Consider the following 24,863-nt stretch of genomic DNA (forward strand, 5'->3'; position numbering starts at 1 on the left):
ATGGCGTAAGGATCAGACGTGCCTTCCAGTCCTCTCCTGACTCTATCTTATTGTTTTGTCTAGAAATGACCGTTAAAATTCTTTAAAAGTTTAGATAACTTCAGTGCTGTTAATTTAACTTCTGACGGTACAATTGGTGAAAAAGAGTAAAAAAAAACGACAACAGATCATCAAAAAACTACATTTTCTAAAAGTTCAAGTTTTGGAGCCTACCTACAGAAAAAACATCGAGACTCAGCCTGAAATGGATCCCAGGAGAGAGGTACAGCTTTTGGATGTAGAGATCAATGTTACATCGGTAGAGCCCCCTAAAGAGGGCGCCAAACAGCCTTTAGAACAAAGAGTTACTCAGGTTCGCACATGTGCAGTAGCATCTGACGGCGTTATGAATGAACGACTTGTGAATCTTGAATCTAAATTATCTTATACAATGCAGGGATTATCCAAGATTATGACTGAACTTGGTACTAGGTTTAATACTCTGGTGAAAATACATTCTCAACAGATGGCTGAGTTTGGAGCTTTTAAGCTTGAAGTGAGAGATAAATTTAATTCGTGTGAAGAAGATATAGACGAAATACAGGATCAAGTTTTTGATGTGACCAAAAGGGTCGAAGACTTACAAACTCAAAATAAAAATTTGGTGAAAAAGATTGATTATTTGGAAAACCAATCCAGACGGAACAATATAAAGATTATTGGTTTGCCAGAAGGTATGGAGGGACCAGACCCAAGAAAATTTTTTACTGAATGGATTCCACAGGTGCTGGGTCAAGAACATTTCCCGGAAGGTATAATACTGGAATGTGCTCATAGAGCCTTGCGTAGAAGACCTATTTCAGGTCAAAGTCCAAGACCTGTTTTGGTTCGTTGCTTGAATTATTACGACAGAGAAATAATTTTACGAGTGGCTATTAGAAATGCACAACAGAGAAAATCAACCTTGATGATTCAAAATAATCGAGTTTTCTTCTATGCGGATTTGAGTCAAGAAGTTATGTTCCAACGACGGGAATTCAATCCTGCTAAAGAGTTGTTGTGGAAGAAAGGTTACAAGGCAACCTTTAGATATCCAGCTGTTTTGAAGGTTTTCTAAGATGGTTGCCAACCAAAGTTCTTTGATTCTTCAAAGGAAGCTATAGCATTTGCTCAAGAGCTGCCAATTACTCAGTTTCAACAGAGACATAGTCCGCCGCGATCTCTAAGGAGACAAGAGATGGAAGAAAAGAGCCGTGCTCCAAGAAGGAATGGTTGTCATGGTGACTCGGCAGTTGGAGCTGATTAAAAAAAGAGTTTTTTCTAATGTTTTTTTTTAAAAAAAGGAATATTAAATAATGATGATGTTAGTTTAAGATGAAGTGAGAGTTGGGAGAGAGAACTGGATAGGCTCTATTTCCTGAAAGTCATCTGCTACGTGTGAGTTATCTCACACCCATTTTTTTTGGGGAGTTACCGCATTGCGCGGTTTAGACGGGAGGGGGTATTTTTAACCTCCTACCCGTTTTTTTTCCTTTTTTTGTATTATTAGATTAAAGAGTGAAGGGGTTTTTTTTTGTTTAAAATATTAAAAAAAGCATAAGAAATTATTTGATTGTTTAAAAAACTAAAAATTGATGTGGTTTTTTTTGTAAAGTTTATTCAGTAGATAAGGAATATTTGAAATTTAAATGTGAATGGGATGGATAAGTTTTTTTTATATTTTTTCTTTAACTTTAAGGTGAAAGGAGTGGTAATTCTGGTGTATATTATTTTGCTATTTTAGTTATAGAACGAAGGGAATAATGGTGAAAGTTATAAATTGAATTGTACAATTCTTAATGAGGCTTGAATTTTGTTTGTGGTTTATGCTCCATTTGTTGAAGATATAGATTTTATTGTAGATGTGTTTTTATTATTTGGATATCTGAATTTTAACGTAATGATTGGGGATATTTAAATGTGGTATTGGAGCTTTTATTGGATAACTATTCAAGAGTAAAAGGGAAAAATGGTGGAAGAGTACTAAAATTGAATTGTACAATGCTTAATGAGGTTTGAATTTTGTTTTAAGATGGTGGTTTATGTGACTAATATGATGATAGATGTGAAGTTAGTTGATATTTGGTGAATGTTTATCTCTATAAAGAAAGTTTTTTTTTCTTTTTTTTCATGCTACAATTTTTTTTAAGAATTGATTATTGTTTAAGAATTTTTGATAGATAATGTTACTAACTTTACTAATTTTTTATATTAAGTTTGAGTTAACTATATGTTTCATCTTAACCCCGTTTGTTAAATATATGCATTTAAGTTTGATTTAAATATGTTTTTTAAGTCTGATATTTTAGTATTAATTACTTTTCTTTTTGTTAGTATTTTAATCGGTTATGTTTTTGTTTTTTTTTTGTAAGTGGGTTTTTTTTCTCACATATATCATTAACTTTATTAATTCTTCACTCTTTATTTTGGGGGGGAAAGGGGGGGTTGGACTAATTTGAGTTGGGTTATTAATGTGTAATAATTATTGGGGAGGGTATAGTTTATTTAGATTACGGATACTGTATTGTAATTTTATTATTTTATTCTTAATTTTTTTTAATGTAATCCTATATGTTATTCATGTTATAAAATCTTAAATAAAGTTTAAAAAAAAAGAAATTGAAAAGGAAATCCAGCTCCCAATAAGGAAGCTAATCAATATCTCTGTACAGATTTCAATTCCAAATCTGTCCAATGAGGGTGTTTAGGTTTGTCAGAATAATATGTTCAGAAAATAATACATTGAATATTAACTTCCCAATAATAAAATATAAGATTAGGTAAAGCCATACCGCTGTCTTTCTTTAATTTCTGTAAATGAAATTTAGTCAACCTAGCATTTTTATTATTCCACATGCAAGAAGAAATTTTAGAGTAAATATTATTTTAAAAAAATTCTGGAATAAAAACTGGAACTGCTTGAAATATATACAAAAATTATGGCCAATGGAGACCACCTAGAATGTGTTTGTTTCACATAGTCAATCAAAGGGAGAAAGTTAAATTTGTATAAATCTTTAAATTTTTTAGTGATCATTAACCCTCTAACCACTCTAAAAGGTATATTCTCAGAGATGGGTACATGTATATTCAGTGGAAATTGTTCAATTTATATTCTGGAAAAAAAAACTGAATTGGGAAAACAAAGACCACATTGAAGGAATGGATTTCTCAGGATCTGAAATATATACTAAAAGATCATCTATGTATAAAGATACCTTATGAATTACATCTCCTCTGTTAATACCCTGAATGTCACTTGAGTCATGAAGTACTATCACTAAAGGCTTCAAGGCTCGGTTAAATAAGAAAGGACTTAATGGACAACCCTGTCAAGTTCTTTGAAACAAATTTTTAAAAAAGAGGATCTTTGATTATTAGTAATTATTGCAGCAACAGCAGTATGATAGATCAAATTAATCCTTGAAATACAACCAGGACAAAAATTAAATCTTTCCAAAATTTCAAACAATTATTTCCATTCCACTCTATCAAAAGCCTTTTCTACATCTAATGATACTATACATGCCGGAATTTTAGTCGAAGGAGAGTAAATAATATTCTTTAACCTACAGATATTAAAATGTGAATACAATTCTTTATAAATCCTGTTTGGTCTGTGGAAATTATCTGAGGAAGAATATTTTCCAATCTTATAGCTAATCAACATTCAACAATATTGGTCTATAGGAAGCACAATCTAAAGGATCCTTATCTTTCTTAGGAATTAATTGATGCTTCATAAAATGTATGCACCAAAGTTCCAAAAGATACAGAACCATTAAACACCCTACACAACTGAGGTATCAGTATGTTAGCAAAGCATTTTTAAAAACTCAACAGTATAACCATCCTGGCCTGGGGCTTTGACAGATTGAAGAGAGGAAATAGCTTTAAAATTTTACATTTCCAATATTGGCGCTTCCAATAAAAGTTGATTATTAGAAGAAATTTTAGGGATATTCAATCATTGTGGGAATCTATCCATACTTATGGTATTATCAGAAAACTGAGATTTATATAAATCCTGAACTGCATTATTCATTTCATTATGATTGTATACAATATTGCCATCTCCTTTACGAATCTTAGGAATCTGTTTTTTTAGCCATAGTTGCCTTTGATTGTCCAGCTAATAATTTACCTGATTTATCTCCATGTACATGAAACTGGGTTTTTGAATTAAACAATTGTCTCTCAATAGGATATTTTAATACTAAATCATATTACATTAGGAGTCTATTCCTTCCTTAAAGAGATCTATATTAAGTTTCCTCAAGTATTCTCTATCAATTTATTTAATATTTTATTCAGTAATAACAACTGTTCTTTTGCATGTTTCCTTAACCATGCTGAATAAGAAATTACTTGTTATTGCAGGTATGCCTGAAATTGCCTCTTCATCCAGATCATTTATAAAAATCACAAAGAGCAGGGGTAAAACATGAAAATCTGGAGACACCGTAGTTGAAGTAAAAACACACAATGCTGGAGAAACTCAACAGGTCAAACAGCGTCCTTTATATAGCAAAGGTGAAAATACATAACTGACGTTTCGGGCTTGAGCCCTTCATCAAGGTATGGAAAAATGTCAGCAGGCATCTTTGCAAAAGATTAAGAGGGGGGAGATTTAGTTGTAAAGGCAGGAGATGATTGGTGGAGAAGGGTGAGAGGGGACAGCAGCGAGTAGCTAAGTGTAGGGAGGGAGGAGAACTTGAAAGGGGAAGGTGAGAAGAAAGGGGGAAGAGGAGAGCAGATTAACAGAAACTGGCAAAGTTGATGTTAATGCCATCTGGTTGGAGAATGCCCAGACAATATACTTTATAAGTGGGATAAAAAGTTGGTGCAATATAAAAGCTCACCAGTATTGCACCATTTACTTAATATATGGAAGAAGATCCACTTAGAAAGGAAAAAAAATGAATTACCAAATACCAAAATTATTATTGACACAAAATCCACTAATCCCTTTTACAGTATATAACCTTTCCTTTAGAGAATGGGAGAGAAAAGGAATCAAAAGAATAGAAAATTGTTTTTTGGGAAAAAAATTATGAACATTTGAACAGTTGAAGTACAAATATGGTACAATGTTTGCATATCATCAACTGAAAGCTTATTTAAAGGATAAACTGGGAAACAGATTGAGATTACCAGAAGGAAGCAGCTTTGAATATGTGATTACAGACACAATGATAATTAAAAGATTTATAACGAACATGTACATTAAACTGCAAGATAAGGAAAATGATGAAATAAACCATTAACCTAAACAAAAGTGGGAAAAGCATAAAAATAACAAATGAAGCATGGGAAAAGTTATGTCCTGGAACTATGAAGAATACAATAAACACAAGGTTACGCATGATACAGTATAATTGGTTACACAGAGTATATATCACTCCTCAAAAATTAAAAGAATGGGATCCAACATTATCAGATAGATGTTTTCGCTGTAAGAAGTAAATGGGAACAACAATACATGCAATTTGGGCATGTACGAAAGTGAATATGTTTTGGGAAGAACTAAATCAGATATTAAATAAAATCACAAAAAATAACATACCAAAAATTCCAGAGATCTTTCTTTTAAGTAACATAAGAAGTAAAGAATTAGGCCTCAAATTGGATAAAGTGCAAAAAAGATTTATTATGATAGCCTTAGCTGTAGGAAAAAAATGTATAATGTCATCTTGGAAAATGGAAGAGAGCCTGAGAATACAGCAATGGTACATTGGAAAAAATAACATAATTTTAAAAATAAAGTCACATTGTTTGAACAAATTTGGGAACCTTACATGGAACATGACAGACAGAGCTTGCCTCGGACCTCCATCCCCTAAAATGATAGGAAGACAAAACGACTTGATTCAGTGTGTAACAAATAGATGGCACGTTTTTCTTGTTCATTTTCATTTGTGTGAAGATATTGTTTTATGGTTTTATTGTATTTTATATGTTGAATATTTATGGGTTTTGGAGGGGGGTGGGAAGAGGGGAGGGAGGGAAAGGGGAAAAAAAAGAGAAAAAATGCCACTGTGTATATTTAATGAGAAACATTTGCACATATTTTGGTTGATATGGTTCACTGTGTGAAAAATAAAAAATTATAAAAAAAAGAGAATGCCCAGACAGAAAGTCAAGTGTTGTCCTCCAATTTGTGAGTGGTCTTGGTGGGATAGTACATTAAGCCATGGACAGAAAATGGGAGTACGGGGGTGTGATACAAAACTGAAATGGTTGGCTACTGGGAGATCTATGTCACTGTAGTGGACAGAGCGAAGGTGTGCAACGAAGCAACTTTCCAATCTGAACCCAATCTTGCCATCTTGGGAATGAATGCTACCCTCCCTATCTAGCAAGAATGTCCTTCGTCAAACTTGGAAACCAAAACTACACACAATACTCCAGGTGTGATCTTACCAGGGCCCTGTATAACTGTCAAAGGGCCTCTTTGCTCCCATCCTCAACCCCCCTTATTATGAAAGCCAACATGCCCACTCACCCAACCTGTCCAAGACACCCTGCATTCTTATAACTTCCACCTCACATTTCACACGGACACCCAGCTTTGTGTCATCTGCAAATTTGTGAATGTTACTTTTAACCCCTATTGCACGATTAAAAGCTCTCATGATATGAGGGAGAACAAACACTTTTATTAGCTTATAACTAAGGGGAGGGTCTCACAATAGTCTTCAGAAAGGTTCTGGGTTTAGGCAGGAAACTAGGGTTATATATGAACAGATAGGGGCAGGGCCAGCCATTAACACAACAAACCACCAGTGAATCCCAGTTCACTGAATTCACCTCTTCCTGCAGAATTTAGGGTCTTTGAATGGATTCAGAAAAAGAATAAAAAATATACAATTAGTTACAAATTTACAGATTTAAGCAGACTGGGGTTTTGGAGATCCTGGTGGAGTGCCTGAGCACTGGGGGCCTTGGACTCCTTGGGTCTCCTGAGGGAGGAGAGGTGGGCTGGGTCTTCGGCTCAATGGTGGAGGGGGATGCACATTCCTTTTGAACCAGATCCCGAAGCCCTGACTGGGGGTGGTGAGAATGAGCTCCGTGGCTCGCAGGGCACTTGAAGCAATGGACCCTCTGTTCCGGGAGACGCCAGGTCCCTAAAGGAGACAGTATCCTCTCTGCCATCCATGTACTCCACAGGCATACGTGAGATTAGCATGGAGCAGTTTTACCCTTTCCACCGGGGAGGGGGGTCGGTTTTGCTTCTCCTCACATGCTTCCTGAGAAGGACTGGACCAGGAGTGGTGAGCCAGGTTGGGAGTGTGGTTCCTGATGCCGATCTTCTTTCAAAATTGAATAGGAGCTTGTGAGGAATAGCATTGGTTGCGGTACATAGTAGCGATCGGATGGAATGGAGCGCCATAGGAAGGACTTCCTGCCAGCATGAGTCTGGGAGGGCTTTTGACTTCAGGGGCAGTTTGACAGCCTTCCAGACCGTGGTGTTCACCTTTTCAACCTGCCCATTCCCCTGGGGAACTGTAGCTAGTAGTCCTGCTAGATGCAATGCCCTTCACTAGCAGGTACTGATAAAGGTCATCACTCATAAAGGATAAGCCCCAGTTGCTGTGAATAAAGCTGGGATACCGAACATGACCTGGACGTATCTAGACATGGAATGGCGAATGGGAAGCAGGAGTACTCATCAGTGATAGAGAGGAAAAAAGTATACCCGCTTGTGGAGGGGAGAGGTCCCTTAAAATCGACACTGAGCCGTTCGAAGGGCCTGGATGACTTGATCAGGTGTGCCTTTGTGGGGCAGTAGAAGTGCGGCTTGCACTCCTTGCAGACCTGGAAAGACTTGGTTATTTCCCTGATGTCTTCCATGGAGTAGGGCAGATTGCACGCCTTGACAAAATGAGCCATTAGGGGAATCCCTGGATGGCAGAGCTCATTATGCAGAGACTGCAGTTGGCCAATGTATGTAGAGGCACAGATTCCTCTGGATAAGGCATCTGGAGAGTCATTAAGGGGCCCTGGCTGATATGTAATGTCATAATTGTAGGTGGAGAGCTCGATCCTCCACCGAGCAGTTTTTTTCATTTTTGATTTTGCCCCTCTTGACATTATTAAACATGAATGTGACAGAGCACTGGTCAATGAGAAGAACAAATTTCCTACCAGCCAGATAGTGTCTCCAGTGCCTCATGGCTTCTACAATGGCTTGAGCCTCCTTTTCTACTGATGGGTTGCGGACCTCACGGCCTTGAAGTCCGAGAGAAGAATGCAACTTCCCTGCCCGCCTGGCTAAGGATAGCGGCCAGGGCTACATCCGAAGCATTGCTTTCCACTTGGAAAATACATTCTCATCCACTGCGTGCATGGTGGCTTTTGCATTGTGATTTCGGAGGTAGTTAAAAAGCTATTTGGGCTTCAGCTGAGAAGGGGAAAGTAGTGGCTTTTAAGAGAAGACGAACCTTATCAGCGTATTGAGAGATCCACTGGACGTAGTATGAGAAAAGCCCCAGGCATCTCCTCAAAGTCTTCGTGGTCCTGGGAACTCTAACAGGGTGCATCCTATTGGGGTCGGGGACAATGATACCATTCTCCACCACATAGCCCAGGATAGCCAGACGTTTAGTCCTGTACCTGCTGGAGTTATAAAGAGGTTCTGGGTTTTTGCCACGTGGAGAAAGCTCTGGAGGTCAGCGTCATGGTCCTCCAAGGTATGGCCAGAGATGGTGACATTATCGAGGTAGGGGAAGGTCGCCTTCAACCCATACTCATCCACCATTCTGTCCATCTGCCTCTGGAAGACAGAAATCCCGTAATACCAAAAGGGACCCTCCAGAATAGATAGAAACAACCATTAGCCTCAAATGTCGTATATGGACGGATCTCGGAACTGATTGGCAGCTGGTGACAAGCAGCTTTCAGGTCAATGGTCTTATAGGCCTGATACTATGCAATATCATTCACCATGCCCAAAATTTTAGGGAGGGGGTATGCATCCAGGAGTTTGTACCAATTAATAGTTTGGCTATAGTCAATTATTAGCCTGGACTTGTTTTCTCCTTTTACCACTACCACTTGCGCTCTCCACGGGCTGGTGCTAGGTTCGATTATACCTTCATCAAGAAGATGTGTCTCCAACTTTATGAGATCTCGATCTGCTGTGCTGTACCTCTTACTCTTGGTAGTTTGCAGTCTGGAGACAGACTTGGGAAGAGAGGTGGGGGGGGGTCGATATTAAGTGTGGAGGGGATGCATGTGGGTTCTGATTTTAGGAACCCTCCATGCCAAACCGTTATGGGGGAAATGGACCAGAATACTCCAAAATCACACTTTTAAGGTGACACAGGAAGTCCAGACCCAACAACACCAGAGCACATAATTCATCAAGTACATACAGGTGAATTTTACAAAATTTCACCTCTTCAAACGACAAGTGCACTATACAATGTTGTTGAATATGCATAAAATGCGAAAAGGATGCAAGGAATATACAATAATTGGAAGAATACATCTTTAGGTTGTACTATTTCACAGTCCAATAGTCTATGAAGCTTTCAGTGGAGCCCATGTCAATTAGACATCCGTTTACCTTCGCAGTCACTATGGAGTTGCTGAGCTGGTGAGGCCTGTCCTGATCTAGACCTATCGAGGCTAGGACCATGGAGACTCAATACTCCTCACTCAAGTGGCCCCTACTGTCCTGGGTTGCACTGCATGGGTAAGATGGCATTGACCTCATGGTGCTGCAAGATGGCCACCCTCCTTCCTCCTCTGACGATGATGGCACCAAGTGTGAATTCAGATTGCTGCAAGATGGCCACTGAGCCTTTTTGCATCATTTCCTCACGCCACCCACCATCGGCGTGTAGCGCAGCAAGTGGATTCGGGTGAATTTGGGGAAGATGGCTTGGGGCTGGAATCAGATCCAGGAGCAGTGCAGGCCGTGGAGTTCCCCAGGTCTCCCCTCATGTGGCAAACCCTTGCCCAATGTCCTTTCTTGCCATAGCTGGAACACACTGAGTCTTTAACCAGGCAACGAGATCAGGGATGCTGGCTCTTGCTGCAGAAAAAGCACTCCCTAGCACAGGAGCACTCCCTACCATGGGAAACGGCAGCCATTAGGGCTGGGGTAGCAGAAGCAGACAGTCCTTGGAAGGGTTCACCTGGGTGATCGAGCTCACTGGCTTCTATGTCATTGTTCTTGAGCTTGGCCTGTTCCAATGATTTGGCCATCTCAACATGGCTAGCCAAGTCCTCTTTCACGACTCGAGCAGTCGCTCCCTCATGTACCTCAAGCGGACCCCCATGACTAGTGTCTTGGAACTGTTCTTCCTCATGAATGTGGCCTTTAGCCACTTCATACCTACACTTCTTGGCAAGTCTAGCAGGTAGTCATGGATGGCCTCCTGGCCATTGGCGAGGTAGAGCGAGTTGGTACCTCACTAGGACTTCATTTTGCAACTTCAGGTACTGAGCCTTCAATGCCTCGATGGCAGTGTTGTATCTAGAGCAGTCCCTGATGACTGCATACCTTTTCATTCCTACCCTCGAAACGTGAAAACTTCCTGAGTTCATTGGTGTGGAATATGTCTCTGGTCATGTTCAGATAGGCCTGGAAGCAGTCTTGCTAGTACGTAACTCCTCAGCCGCATCGGGGACAGAGGGTCTGTCAGCAGCTTCCATCGTTTAGGGAATAAGCTAATAAAATTGTAGTATGAATAAAAGCTCTCATGACAGGAGGGAGAACAAATGTTTTTATCAGCTTTAAATAAGAGTAGGGTCTGACAGTCGTCTTCAGAAGGGTGCTGGGTTTAGACAGGAAACCAGGGTTATTTGTGAGCAGATGGGGGCGGAGCTGGGAGGCAGAGCCAGCCATTAAAAGTCCTTCTTGATTATGTACTATAATATGATTAATAAAAAGTTTTTTAAAAATGAAGGAGCAGAATTAGGCTATTCGCCCATCAAGTCTTTTTCACCCTTTGAATCATAGCTGATGTATTTTTCCTCTCAACCCCATGCTCCTGCCTTCTCCACATAACATTTGACACCCTTACTAATCAAGAACCTATCAACTCTGCTTTGAGTATACCCAGTGACTTGGCCTCTACAGCCATATGAGGCAATGAGTTCCACAAACTCACTACCTTCTGATGAAAGAAATTTCTCTTGTTTTCTGACCTAAAGGGACATGCCTTTATTCTGAGGCTGTACCCTCTGGTCCCAGATTCTCCCACAACTAGAAACACTTTCTCCTCATCCACTATATCTAGCAGTTTCAATATTCTTCAAGTTTCAATGAAATCCCTCTTCGTTCTTCCAAACTCCAGCAAGTATAGAATCAGAACCAACAAATGCTCCTCATATATTAAGCCTCACATCCCCAGATAAGAAGGAAAATGAGAAAAGAAGATGGAGACTCTGCTTTCTGTCAAAATTTGGTGGTCAAACATTGGCTTTACATGTGAAAGGCTCAAAATTAAAGCTGTTGTCAAGTTGTCTGAGACTAAAACTCTTTTCCATGGGTGATATACTGAAGAGAAATGACTTAAACTGTTTTGATAAAAATCCAACAAGCAACGTGAATGGGAATCTGGACATAATGGCTGATTTCATAAATGCACAATTCAGTTTGGAGTTGGAACAGTGGAGAAGAAATTTATGACTTTCAGCTAGGTAGGTTATATAACTCACGCAAGCATAACATAAACGCTCAAAAAACTTGCCGCACGGAAGGTCGACAACTACTCATGATCAGATATTGAAGAAAAATCAAAGAAGTTGCTTACAAAAAATGAATGCAGGTAACATTGATGCTTACCACTGTAATGGCTGCAGTTGGAGACATTTAACTCCTTTGCACCTTTGTGATTTTATTTCAAAATATCAATCAACATAAAACATGAAGTACATACTTCTGTTGATTTATTTAAATCAGACTTTAAAGGATCTGCCTCATGTGGACTATATAAATACAATGAGTACAATCTATGGCTGCCAGGACATGTCAAACAATTAGTCTATTATGCAGAAATGCAAAATACGGGCGAGGTCACATTTGAGATATTAGGTCTTTTCAATCTTCCACAGAAATGATGTCATGTTTTCTAATTTTCCTGAGTGCGAAACATTGTTTTTGATATATTTGTGCTCAAAAGTTTTCATTAAGCATGTTTGATCATTTTTTAAACAAACCCTTTTTCTATATATCCACAATGTCTTCATTATTCACAAGGGATGGGGACACTTAATTTTATGCAGGTCAAAACAAAACGACAGATCCTTCCAAGGCCACGGGCACTGAAGCTGCTAGTAAAATAACAGCGCGCCTGCTAAACGATGCAGAAACCTACAAGTGCATTAGATGCACCCCCAGACCCTGCTCTAGGTGCACAAAAGAAAAAGCAGAAAGACTGCAAGGAGTAAGCTCTGACTACGACACAAGCCACCTGGCCAAAGTCAAAACTTGGGGATTGTTCTGATTAATGCCAGGCAACACACCAATGGCATCATGAAGAAAGCCTCTATTTCCTCAGGAGTCTGCGGAGGAGCTAGCGGAGTTATTCAAGTGAACCGCTACGGACAAGAAGGGCCGACATGGCCTGTTTCCGTGCTGTAAACGGTTATATGGTTATGGTCTGAATATCAAGTTTGGAAATTGAGCATTGAAAATCTGAAGGACTGGTTGTTTTAAATTTGTTGGCTTAAGTCAATGTTTTCACTATTAATCATATTTTAGACATTGTCAATGTTTATGAAAGTTTTATCATTCATATTATTTCTGGACTTAATGTTGCAATATCCACATTTATCTTTCTTTGGCTTGGCTTCGCGGACGAAGATTTATGGAGGGGGTAAAAAGTCCACGTCAGCTGCAGGCTCGTTTGTGGCTGACAAGTCCGATGCGGGACAGGCAGACACGATTGCAGCGGTTGCAAGGGAAAATTGGTTGGATGGGGTTGGGTGTTGGGTTTTTCCTCCTTTGCCTTTTGTCAGTGAGGTGGGCTCTGCGGTCTTCTTCAAAGGAGGTTGCTGCCCGCCAAACTGTGAGGCGCCAAGATGCACGGTTTGAGGCGTTATCAGCCCACTGGCGGTGGTCAATGTGGCAGGCACCAAGAGATTTCTTTAGGCAGTCCTTGTACCTTTTCTTTGGTGCACCTCTGTCACGGTGGCCAGTGGAGAGCTCGCTATATAACACGATCTTGGGAAGGCGATGGTCCTCCATTCTGGAGACGTGACCCATCCAGCGCAGCTGGATCTTCAGCAGCGTGGACTCGATGCTGTCGACCTCTGCCATCTCGAGTACTTCGACGTTAGGGGTGTGAGCGCTCCAATGGATGTTGAGGATGGAGCGGAGACAACGCTGGTGGAAGCGTTCTAGGAGCCGTAGGTGGTGCCGGTAGAGGACCCATGATTCAGAGCCGAACAGGAGTGTGGGTATGACAACGGCTCTGTATACGCTTATCTTTGTGAGGTTTTTCAGTTGGTTGTTTTTCCAGACTCTTTTGTGTAGTCTTCCAAAGGCGCTATTTGCCTTGGCGAGTCTGTTGTCTATCTCATTGTCGATCCTTGCATCTGATGAAATGGTGCAGCCGAGATAGGTAAACTGGTTGACCGTTTTGAGTTTTGTGTGCCCGATGGAGATGTGGGGGGGCTGGTAGTCATGGTGGGGAGCTGGCTGATGGAGGACCTCAGTTTTCTTCAGGCTGACTTCCAGGCCAAACATTTTGGCAGTTTCCGCAAAGCAGGACGTCAAGCGCTGAAGAGCTGGCTCTGAATGGGCAACTAAAGCGGCATCATCTGCAAAGAGTAGTTCACGGACAAGTTTATCTTGTGTCTTGGTGTGAGCTTGCAGGCGCCTCAGATTGAAGAGACTGCCATCCGTGCGGTACCGGACATTTATATGAATAACTAAAAGAGACCTATTGCAAATATGTTCAGCTGGCCACTTATCGAGGAAGCTATGACATCAGATGGGGCATCAATTCTGAACTGTTCACTGATTGGAAAGAGAGGCAGTGAATCAAAATTCATATCCAAGTTAAATTTCATTTTGACACCTTGATGTTCTGGGATTTCATCAGAAAGCATTTTGAAATGAGCATTTTCTGATCAAAATGTTTAATTGCTTATAATCATTAAGTTAAATTCTGCTTTTGTTAGGATTTAAAGACTTTTACCAGAAGTTTTGAACACAATTTCTGGTTTCATTAATTTTCCCAAGACAATAGCTCATCTTTGGTCTTGAAATAAGTACTTAAATAAACATAATACAAATGTGAAATAAATCCCAAAAATACTCAACACATTCAGGTGTATCAAGGAAGAGAAAAACAGCTACTGCTTCAGAGCAAAGACAAGATTTCAAGTAGTAATACTCTATAATTGATAATACCTGATAACTGGGAGATTCATTTTTATCTCTTCCTCATTTTGTGTCGTTGCCAGTTTCACTATCTCTTCCAGTTGATTTATTAACACAGGGAAAATCTCTGAAAGTTTCATCAAATTGTTTTCTATCAAACCTTTGTCTTCCAGATTGGTACAGTCGTATTTAGTTTGGCAGGATTCAAGCATATCCTGAAGCTTCATTAAACGCCAAGCAGTGCCTGTTAAAATTACCACAGTTAAAATTCTGTGCAGCATTAACCATCAATATTAATTATTTGTTGAAATGGAAATGTGATCTCATTGCATTTAGAAGCCTCAGATTTTGCAAAAAATGAAGATTTGTTTTGCTAGTGGGCCCATCAAATTTATATCTCGCAGATTAATACAAGTTTTTCAGTTCATTGCACTATCTGATACTTGATTCTATCGTGGTACATTAAAGCTGTTAACATTTTAATTTATCAAAAGGGCAAAATATCAGTTCTGACTTTGTCTCAGTTGAAACACTCTGATAAGGTCATGAGTTGAAGTGCAAGTTAGAGACATTAGCAAGCCATATAGCCTAACACTTCTGTTCAGCATGAGGAGCGTGCTTTCACATATTAAGAGGAATTTTCTTTCTTCCAATGGATGTAAAAGAAACCATGACACATTTCAAAAGAAGAACAATCACACCCGCATCTATCCCTCAAGCAGAATCTCAAAAGGAAAAAGGTAATTATTTTCTAGAAGTGCATGGGATCCTGTCATGTATGAATGAATTGGCATATTTCTTGCATTCCATTGCTTCAAGCTTCAAGTTGAAAAGAGGTTTAGGATGTGCTAAAGCAATTGTTTTCAAACAGCCCCCCTAAACTCACATACCACCTTAAGTAATCCCTTACTAATTATAGAACACTTATGGCATAGGGATTGCTTAAGATGGAATGTGAGTTTAATGGGGCAGTCTAAAAACCACTGTGCTAAAAGAATAAAAGTTTGAAAATTAAAATCTTTTGAGTATATTTCTAGGTAGAACAATAATATATTAACAATATGAATGTATTATACAATTGTTAAGTTTCTTTTTAAATCATGTTTAGAAACAGCAATAAATACCTTACTCTGGCTTTAGATTCTGTGCTGGCATATCAAGACAGTAGTACACTATTGGAGGCACTATCTTGCAAATGAAAATTTAAAATGTTACATTTATAGTATTCCATCACAGTATTTTCAAGTAAATCAGAGGTGTTGTGTCCTAGTCATTATCTGTTCCTCATTCAACACAACGAAAACAATTTGCTTTTGTGGATGCTTGCTAAGGTTGGCTTCTTCACCTCTATGTGAAATGAACCTCACTGACTGCAAAGCACTTTGAGATATTGTGAATGGTGTGAAAGACACCACATAAATGCAAGTCTTTCTTTTTTCTAAAATATTTAGTGATGCATTTGTGGTGGCTCAAGAGCAGATCAAACAAATAGATTCCGTTCTAAATTTTAAGATGCTATTATGCTATTGCATGCCAGACTTTTATAATGTCCCTCAATGCAACACAAAACAGGCCCTTTAGCCAAACTCAACCATGCCTGACAAGTTTCTTTTCTGGGCTACTCCTGTATTTGGCCCACATCCTTCCAAACCCTTCTGATCCATATACCTGTCTCAATGTCTTCAGAATGTTGAAATCATATGTACTTCCATAGTTTCCTCTGGCATCTTGTTCCAGAAATGGACCACCCTCTGAGTGAAAAAGTTACCTCTCAGATCCCTCTTAAATCTCTCCTCCTTGCCTTAAACCTATGACTCTAGTTCTAGAATCATCTATCCTGGGTGAAAGTCAGGAGGAACTTATTTTATCCATGTGGTGAAACCACTATTATATGTAAATGACATGACCTTTTATATTTGACCTTGCTCTCATTGACCAGCATGTGACTCCTCCCCTTTCTCCCCCATAAAAGCTGAAATACTACAACCTTGCCCCCAGTTTGAGCCCAGGTCAATGTGAGCCAGCAACAGAAGGGATGCTGTTCATCTCTTACTCATAAAAGCCTTCAGTTTCCAATAACTTCAGTCTTTGTGTAATTGATTGTGCATCAATTTTATTAGAAAGGTTTTGTTTCCCTCGGAACGTGGACAAATACTTGAAGTTGGACCACCTAGAAATTGACCCAAGAGAACCCGAAGCATCCAACAAATTCACACTCTGGAGCCACTGCTTCGAAAAGTTCCTCACAGCCTCTGCAGCTGTGATCCGAGATGACGAAGGCAAGCTCCATCTTCTATTTTGGTACATCAGGCACTGAGTCTATTGGATGATCTGGGACGGCCAGACTTACAGAGACGCACAAGTGAATGAGGTCTATGCGCGTCACATACTCCATTCAGTCAGGCAGCGACCCGGGGAAACATTCAATTACTGCAGAAGCTTGCAAGGGACTGCAACTGCTAGGCTGTGAGTGCAGCACAGCACACACACCTGCTGATCAGATACGCCTGTATAACAGGCATCTGCTCCGATTACGTGAGGCAAAGGCTACTCAAGCAGAAAAAACTGAGCCTACTTCAAACCATTGAACTGGCGAACACTTTGGAGGTGGCCATCCGCAATGCTGAATTGTTCTCCAGCAAGCACGTGGCTGCTTCATGGGGAACATGGGTGCCGCTATCTTGGGAGGCAGGATCACAAGCCCCCTCCCATCCTGAGCTGACCTCTGCTGCTGTTAGCGACCACCCAAAGTGCTACTTCTGCGGGCAAGGCAAACATCTAAGGAAACGTTGCCCTGCCAAAGAAGCCATCTGCTCCAAGTGCGGGAAGAAGGGACACTTCACAAAGGTCTGTAATTCTAAGCAAGCCTCCTAAGCCCAGCAACACTGCATGTGAGCGGGGGCCACCATCTTTGATGCAGTCACTTCTGTCATCACTTCCGGGGACCTGGAATGTCCGTGCACCACTGAGATCACCGACCACAATAACGTCCTTTCTGCCTTCTCCCTCTTCTCTTCCAGCGAATGATGACAGGGCCACAAGTGGACCATGAGGGCCACCATCTCAACTGCCAACAGCCAACAGATCTCCTCGGACGATGAGCTGATGCTGGCATTGGTGATCCTGAATCAATGCGGACCACATCAACTCTCCAGGGTCATGATGGACATCCAGGTAAATGGTCGCACCACACTGCTTACCTATTTGACAGAGAGCTTCATTCACCTAAACACTGAACAGCACTACTCTCTTGGGGTGTCTCTCTAGCGTCCCAATCCTACTCTGCAAACGTCTTTAGCAGTTGTACTATAACACTGACTGTCCAAGGTACGGTCCACTGTAACTTTAGGTTTCTAGTACTGCCACAGCTCTGTGCACCCATCCTACTAGGATTAGACGTACAGTGCAACTTAAAGAGCATCACCATGAAGTACGATGAGCCCCCCACCCTCCCCTCACAGTCTGTAATGAGCAGTTTTAAACTGCCCATCCCTCTCTCACCACGTGGCCAATCAGCAGCCCAAAACCCAAAGGGCCAACCAGCACCCCCAAACCCAATCACCACATCCGACATGAAGCCTCTCCACACTCCAGAATCCACCCCCCCCCCCCCCCCCCGACTGCCCCAGTTCACTAATCTCACCCCTGACTATAAGCCCATCGCCACAAAAAGTCAGCGATATAGCACCAGGGACAGGGCATTTATAAAATCAGAGGTGACGTGTCTCCTCGCTGAGGGGGTAATAAGCCCTTGGAGAGCCCAGTGGTGAAGAGTAGGGAGAAGCACTGGATGATCAGAGATTAGTCCCAGATCATCAACAGGTTCACCCAGCTAAATGCTTATCCCCTGCCCTGCATAGCTGACATGATGAACCAGATCACACAATATAGAGTGTTCTTGACCATATATCTTATGTCCCCATATCTCCAGCTCCCCATCCTCCCTGAAGAATGCCAGTACACCGCCTTTGAGGCAAATGGTTGACTACACTATTTCCTGAGAGTCCCTTTTGGGGTCACAAAAGGAGTGTCTGTCTTTCAAAGGGAGATGGATTGGATGATGGACAAACATGGGCTGCAGGTCATTTTTCCATACCTCAAGAACATCACTATCTGCGGCCAAGATCAGCAGGAACATGACAAGAACCTCCAAAAATTCCTCCACACCACGAAACGCCCCAATCTGACATACAATACAAGGAAGTGTGACTTCAGCATATGTTGTCTGGCTATTGTGGAGAATGGAGTCATCAGTCCCAATTCTGACTGCATTAGAACTGTTAGAACTTCCATCCCCCACTGCCTCAAGGCCCTGAAAAGGTTTTTCCTCTGATTATGCTCAGTGGGTTCTTAGCTATGCGGAGAAGACCCGACCCCACATCAGAGCCACGATTATCCCCCTGTCAGCAGAAGCCCGTGAGGCATTATACCGTATCAAAGCAGCATTGCAAAGGCCATGATGCATTCAGTGGACGAGTCCATCCTGTTCCTGGTGTAGAGCAATGCATCTGTCTTTGTCCTGGCCACCATACTCAACAAGGTGGGCAGACCAGTGGTGTTTTTTTCATGCACCCTCCAAGGCCCAGAGATTTGGCACCCCTTCATTGAAAAAGAGGCCCAGACTATCGTTGAAGCAGTACGGCACTGGAGGCATTACTTCAGCAGTAAGCACTTTATCTTGCTGACTGACCAACAGGCTGTCACCTTCATGTTCAACAACCTCAAAAATGATAAAATTTTGAGGTGGAGAATCATGCTCTCCACCTAAATTATGACATACTGTACCGGCCTGGAAAGCTCAATGAGCCCTCGGGGGCCTTGTGCCAGTACACAGATGAACCGGTTGCAGGCACTGCATGATGACCCCTATCACCCAGGGATCACCTACTTTTTTTCATTTCATCAAGGCCCATAATCTCCCCTACTCCTTCGAAGACATCAGGATGCTTACCAAAAATTGCCAGGTCTGTGCAGAGTGCAAACTGTGCTTCTACCAGCCCAACCAGTCACACATGATCAAGGCCACTCATCCCTTTGAACGTCTGAGTATGGACTTCAAAGGACCCCTACCCTCCATGAACCACAACGTGTACTTCATCAGAATCATCGATGAGTACTCAAGGTTCCCTTTTGCCGTCCCCAGCCTGGACATGACTGCAGCTACCATCGTGAATATACCATTTTCGGATACCCCTACTATGTCCACAGTGATAGGGGTTCGTCCTTCATGAGCGATGAGCTGCATCAGTATTTGCTGTCCAAGGGCATTGTCTCTTGCTGGACCACCAGCTATAACCTCAAAGGGAATGGCCAGGTGGAGCAGGAGAACAGCACAGTTTGGAAGGCAGTACTACTGGCCTTAAAGTCAAAAGGCCTTCCTATCCCCCACTGGCAAGAGGTCCTCCCAAAGGCGCTCCATGCTATCCAGTCCCTCCCGTGTACGGCCACCAAAGAACCACCACACAAAAGACTCTTTACATCCCCCAGGAGATTGGCGTCGGTAACCACCCTACCTACCTGGCTGACATTCCCCGGGGCTGGTCCTACTTCGCAGGCACGTTAGGACCCATAAGTCTGACCCTCTGGTTGGGAGGATCCAGCTGCTCCATGCAAACCCACAGTACGCCTACATGACATTCCCAGATGGGCATGAAGACATAGTATTCCCATCCAGGATCTGGCAGACGTGGAAGTATCTGGACAACCCCCTCCCCATCCCAACCAGCTGACAGGTATACCCCCCAGGTCTCTGGGACCTCAATTCCCTACCCCCACCATCCCAGCCAACCCGGCAACTGACACACATGCCCCCATCCTCCAAACTCAACCAAGTGCCCCAGACGGGCCAGCCGAGACTAATCAATCAGAGCCGGCAGAGACTGCCACAGACCCCCAGACCAGGACAGACTGGTCACAACACCAAAGGAGGCTGCCGGACAGACTGAACTTGTGAGGTCACCTGACTGTACCACACACCTCCCGCACAGCCCCCGGGACTTCTTTTTAAAAGATGGGGTGAATGTGGTGAAACCACTATTGCATGTAAATTATGTGGCCTTTTATGCTCAACCTTGCTCTCACTGGCTGGCCCGTGACTCCTCCCCTTTCCCCCCAGCCTGCCCCTAGTGCAAGTCCAGGTCAATGTGAGCCAACGATACAAAGGATGCTGTCATTCTCTTGTTAATAAAAGCCTTCAGTTTCCAATAACTTCAGTCTTTGTGTAACTGATCATGCATCAATCCATACCCTTTTGGATATTATAAACCTTTAAGTTGGCCCCCAGTCTTCTATACTTTGGGGAGCAAGAGAACCACTACTCACATACCACCTTCAGTAATCCCTATGTCATAGGTGCTCTGTGATTTGTAAGGGATTACTGAAGGTGGTATGTGTGTGCAAATAAAAAGTTTATAAACCATTGTTCTAACTCAAGCCCTTTAGTCCCAGCAGCATCCTGTTGAATCTCCTCTGCATCCCTTCCAACTTATTGTCACCCTTCCTTTCTCTTGCAGGGCAACCAGAACTGCACACAGTACTTCTGTAAACTCCTTGGGCATATTGACCCTTGTTATGAAACTGTTGGTGTTTAGGAATAGAGAGGTTTTGTGCTGGATGTGGATGATGCCACATCAGGAAATACTACACACAATTTTGATCCCCTTACCCAAGAAATAATTTATTAGCATTAGAGGGCAGTCCAAAGGAGATTCATCAGGGTAGATCCTGAGATGAGAAGACTGCCCTTTCTAGAGAGATGAGATAGTTTGGGTCTGTAATCCTTGGTTTAGAACAACAAGGGGTGACCTTATACAAACATTGTAAGAGGATTGACAGGGTAAATGCTGAGATGTTTTCAAGTGGGAGAGTCATGAACAATTCTCTCTAGAATTCTCAGGCCCTGAGGGTGGTGGGGGCCAGATCATTAGATGAATTTAAGGTGGAGATAGACAAATATTTGAAAGTTTGAGGAATTGAGCCCTACTTCTCCAATATTATAATTTTCTTCTGTTCTCAACGAAGCACTCTAGATAATATCCCAAAATTCATTTTACACACCAACTCATAAGCTATTTGACAAGTATTACACCAATAGTTTTCAAACTTTTTCTTTCCGCTCACATTCTACTTAAGCAATCCCTATGTCATAGGTACTCTGTGATTAGTAAGGGATTATGTAGTGGGAGGAAAAAAGGTTGAAAACCATTGCTCTAGGTCCAACTGTTACTGAAATATTTTGCTTGAGAAAATTATCAGTGGCCCATTTCCTGTAGAGTTATGAAACCCTGTACGATTAAAATAGTGGTTTTCAAACTTTTTCTTTCCACTTATATTCCACTTTAAATAATCCTTTACTAATCACAGAGCATCTGTGGCATCACTCTGTACAGATGTCCTCAGGAGTTTGCTACTCCCACCCTGGGAAAAAGGTCTTGGCCCTGCCTCCCAGAATCTTGCAGACCTCTATTAAGTCTTCTCTCATCCTTATTCACTCCAAAGAGAAAAGCCCCAGCTCTGCTAAACTTTCCTCAAAAGAAATATTTTCCAATCCAAGCAACATCTAGGTAAATCTCTTCTGCACCTTCTCCAGAGCTTCCTTGTCCTTCTTGGAATGGGGTGACCAAGAACACTTCCAGTTTCTACCACAACCTAGACGCAGAAGTGATTGCTAGCTTCACTTCTGAATTTAGGTTTTTTTACCTCGACCCAATCTCCCAGCCAGCAGAAATAGTTTAACTCTGATTCCCATTATTTTGAAAACTTCAATCGAATCATACATACTTTCTAAATCCCAGAGTATGTTCTTTGTATGCACATTTAACTCTTAGAATACAGGTGGCCTTCTGGAAAATTAACATCACCTTCTTTTAGACATACAGCACAGTAACAAGCCATTTCGTCCAACGAGTCTATGCCGCCCAATTTACACCCAATTAACCTTCACCCCCCGGTACATTTCAAAGGGTGGGAGGAAACTGGAGCCCCTGGGGAAAACACACGCAGACATGGGGAAAATGTACTCCTGACAAACAGCGCAGGATTCGAACTTTGGTCCTGATTGCTGGTGCTGTAAAGGTATTGCGCTAACCGCTAGGCCAACTGTGCCACCCCAAATCAGATGATCAGTTTTGTACAATTGTAACATAACTTCCATTTCCTTATGTTTAGTCCCTTGTACTTAAATTCTTGTATTCAGTTTCCATTTTTATTTTCTGTATCTATCCATGAAACGATATTGTCTGCACAATTTACACATGGAGAGTAAAGACTGAATTCCTGAATTGTATGAAGTGTTTGAGGTTTTAGATAAAATTTATTCTGACCTTTTATTGTATAGATCTGACCCTGGTCATTTGATTGCAACTATTTTATCACTCCTTCATCAATTTGGACAATTTTCTGGATATAAATTAAATCTCCAAAAAATGAGTTATTTGTCTTAAACTCCACTAGCCCTCACCATTCCTTTTAAAATTGTTAAGAATCAGTTTAATTATTTATTACTAAGAATTTCAACAATTTGATTTAAGGAGAACTTTCTTACTTTAATGAACCATGTTAAGAAATCCTTAGTTAAGTAGTCTCCTCTTTTAATGTCCCTAATTGGGCATATTAATGTTATTAAGATGAATATCCTACCCAAGTTCCTTTCTATCTTTCAAGTTGTACCTGTCTTTGTTCTCAAAACTTTTTTGACTTGCTCGATTCTATCATCTCTTCCTTTGTTTGGAGAAATAAACACCCTCATCTTAATAAAACTATTTGAAAATCCTAAAAAGAAAGGGGGATTGGCATTGCCTAATTTTAGATTATATTATTGGGTAGCTAATATTAGATATATTAATTTCTGGATTAATCATAAGGACAGGCAAGATGTTACTAATTGGATTAATTTGGAAATTGATCCTATCAAGAAGTATTCCATTTCAATAGTTGGAGCTCCATTACCCTTTTCTGCTTCTAAATTAACTGATAATTTTGTTGTTAAACCTATGATGAAGATATGGTTTCAATTTACAAAACATTTTGGATGCCACAGATTTTTATGAATTAGTTTCCTTTTAGCTAACTCTTTTTTTCCTACCTTCAGTACAAGATTTTGGTTTTTGTCAATGGTCATAGTTTGGTATGCAATCTTTCCAAGATCTTTTTATGGATCAAAATTTGGACTCTTTTGAACAATTATCTTCTAAATTTAAAATAACCAAGCAATCTTTTTAGATATTAACAGATTAGGAGCTTTTTAGATTTCTCGGTATTAAAGCTCTCTCAAGATTTGGAATTAAAAATGAGAGAGAAGATTTCAGAATTTATTGTCAGGTACAAATCATGACATTCAGTATTTTGTGGAAACATCATAGTGCAAAATTACATAGCATGACCATCGTATGACATTACTATAAAAAAATAATAATAATAACAATTATAGTGCATGAAAAGTACAGCTGTGTCTTTGTTTCATTGATTATTTAGGAATCTGATGGCAGTGGGGAAGAAGCTGTCCTTGTGCCCCTGAGTGCTTGTCTTCAGGCTCCTGTACCTTTTCCCTGATGGTAGCAAAGTGAAGAGGGCATGGCTGGGTGATGGGAGTCTTTTAAGACACTGCCTCATGTAGATGTCCTCAATGGAGTGAAGTCTAATGCCTGTGATGTCACAGACCAAGTTAACAACAGTCTGGAGTTTATTCTTGTCCTGAGACTTGGTGCCTCCATACCAGGCTGTGATACAATCAGCCAGAATGCTCTCCTCGGTACACCTGTAGAAGTTTACAAGAGTCTTCGGTGACATACTGAACCTCCTCAGGCACCTCACAAAGTATAGCCGCTGGTGAGCCTTTGTGATTGCATCAATGTGGAGGCTCCAGTACAGATCCTGGAGATGTTGACAGCCAGGAATTTGAAGTTCTTGACCTTCTCAACTACTGAACCTTCGATGAGGACTGGGTCGTATTCCCCTGACTTCCTCCTGAAGTCCATAATCATCTCTTTGGTTTTGCTAATGTTGAGTGCAAGGTTGTTGTTGTCACACCATTCAACGAGCTGATCCATCTCCCTGCTGTACACTTCATTACTGTTTGTGATTCTGCCAACAACTGTGGTGTCATCGGCAAACATGTAGATGACATTGGAATTGTGGCTGGCCCCACAGTCGTGGGTATATAACGAGTAGTGGTGGGCTAAGCACACATCCTTGGGGTGCACCTGTGTTGATGACTTTGTTTCCAATTCGTATTGACTGTGGTCTTCCAATGAGAAGGTGAAGGATCCAGTTGCAGAGGGGGTTCAGTGACTTAGCTTCTTGACCAACATTGAGGGAAATAATGGTATTGAAGGCCAAGCTGTAGTCTATGAAGAGCAGCAGTATGTATGAATTGTTGTTTTCAAGGTGATCCAGAGCTGAATGGAGAGCCAGCCATATTGCATCTGCTGTGGAGCGATTGTGACGATAGACGAATTGCAATGGATCCAGATTTTTACTTAGGTTCGTGTTAATTCTGGCCATG

At 41.2% G+C, this 24,863-nt stretch overlaps 1 protein-coding gene across 4 annotated transcripts in view; it reads right to left on the minus strand.

Annotated features, from left to right (window-relative positions):
• axdnd1 (axonemal dynein light chain domain containing 1) overlaps positions 1-24,863 on the minus strand; it is a 215,522-nt gene that overhangs the window by 77,531 nt on the left and 113,128 nt on the right. For all 4 annotated transcript variants that reach the window (XR_011357692.1, XM_069938137.1, XM_069938136.1 and 1 more), the window contains exon 17: positions 14,393-14,606. Coding sequence is in view for 3 of the 4 variants with exons in the window: in XM_069938137.1 (XP_069794238.1) it covers positions 14,393-14,606 (214 nt within the window). In the remaining variant the exon portion in view is untranslated. The remainder of the gene's footprint in view (positions 1-14,392; positions 14,607-24,863) is intronic.

The sequence above is a fragment of the Narcine bancroftii genome, chromosome 5 (genome assembly GCF_036971445.1).
Source record: "Narcine bancroftii isolate sNarBan1 chromosome 5, sNarBan1.hap1, whole genome shotgun sequence".
Classification (NCBI taxonomy): domain Eukaryota; kingdom Metazoa; phylum Chordata; class Chondrichthyes; order Torpediniformes; family Narcinidae; genus Narcine; species Narcine bancroftii.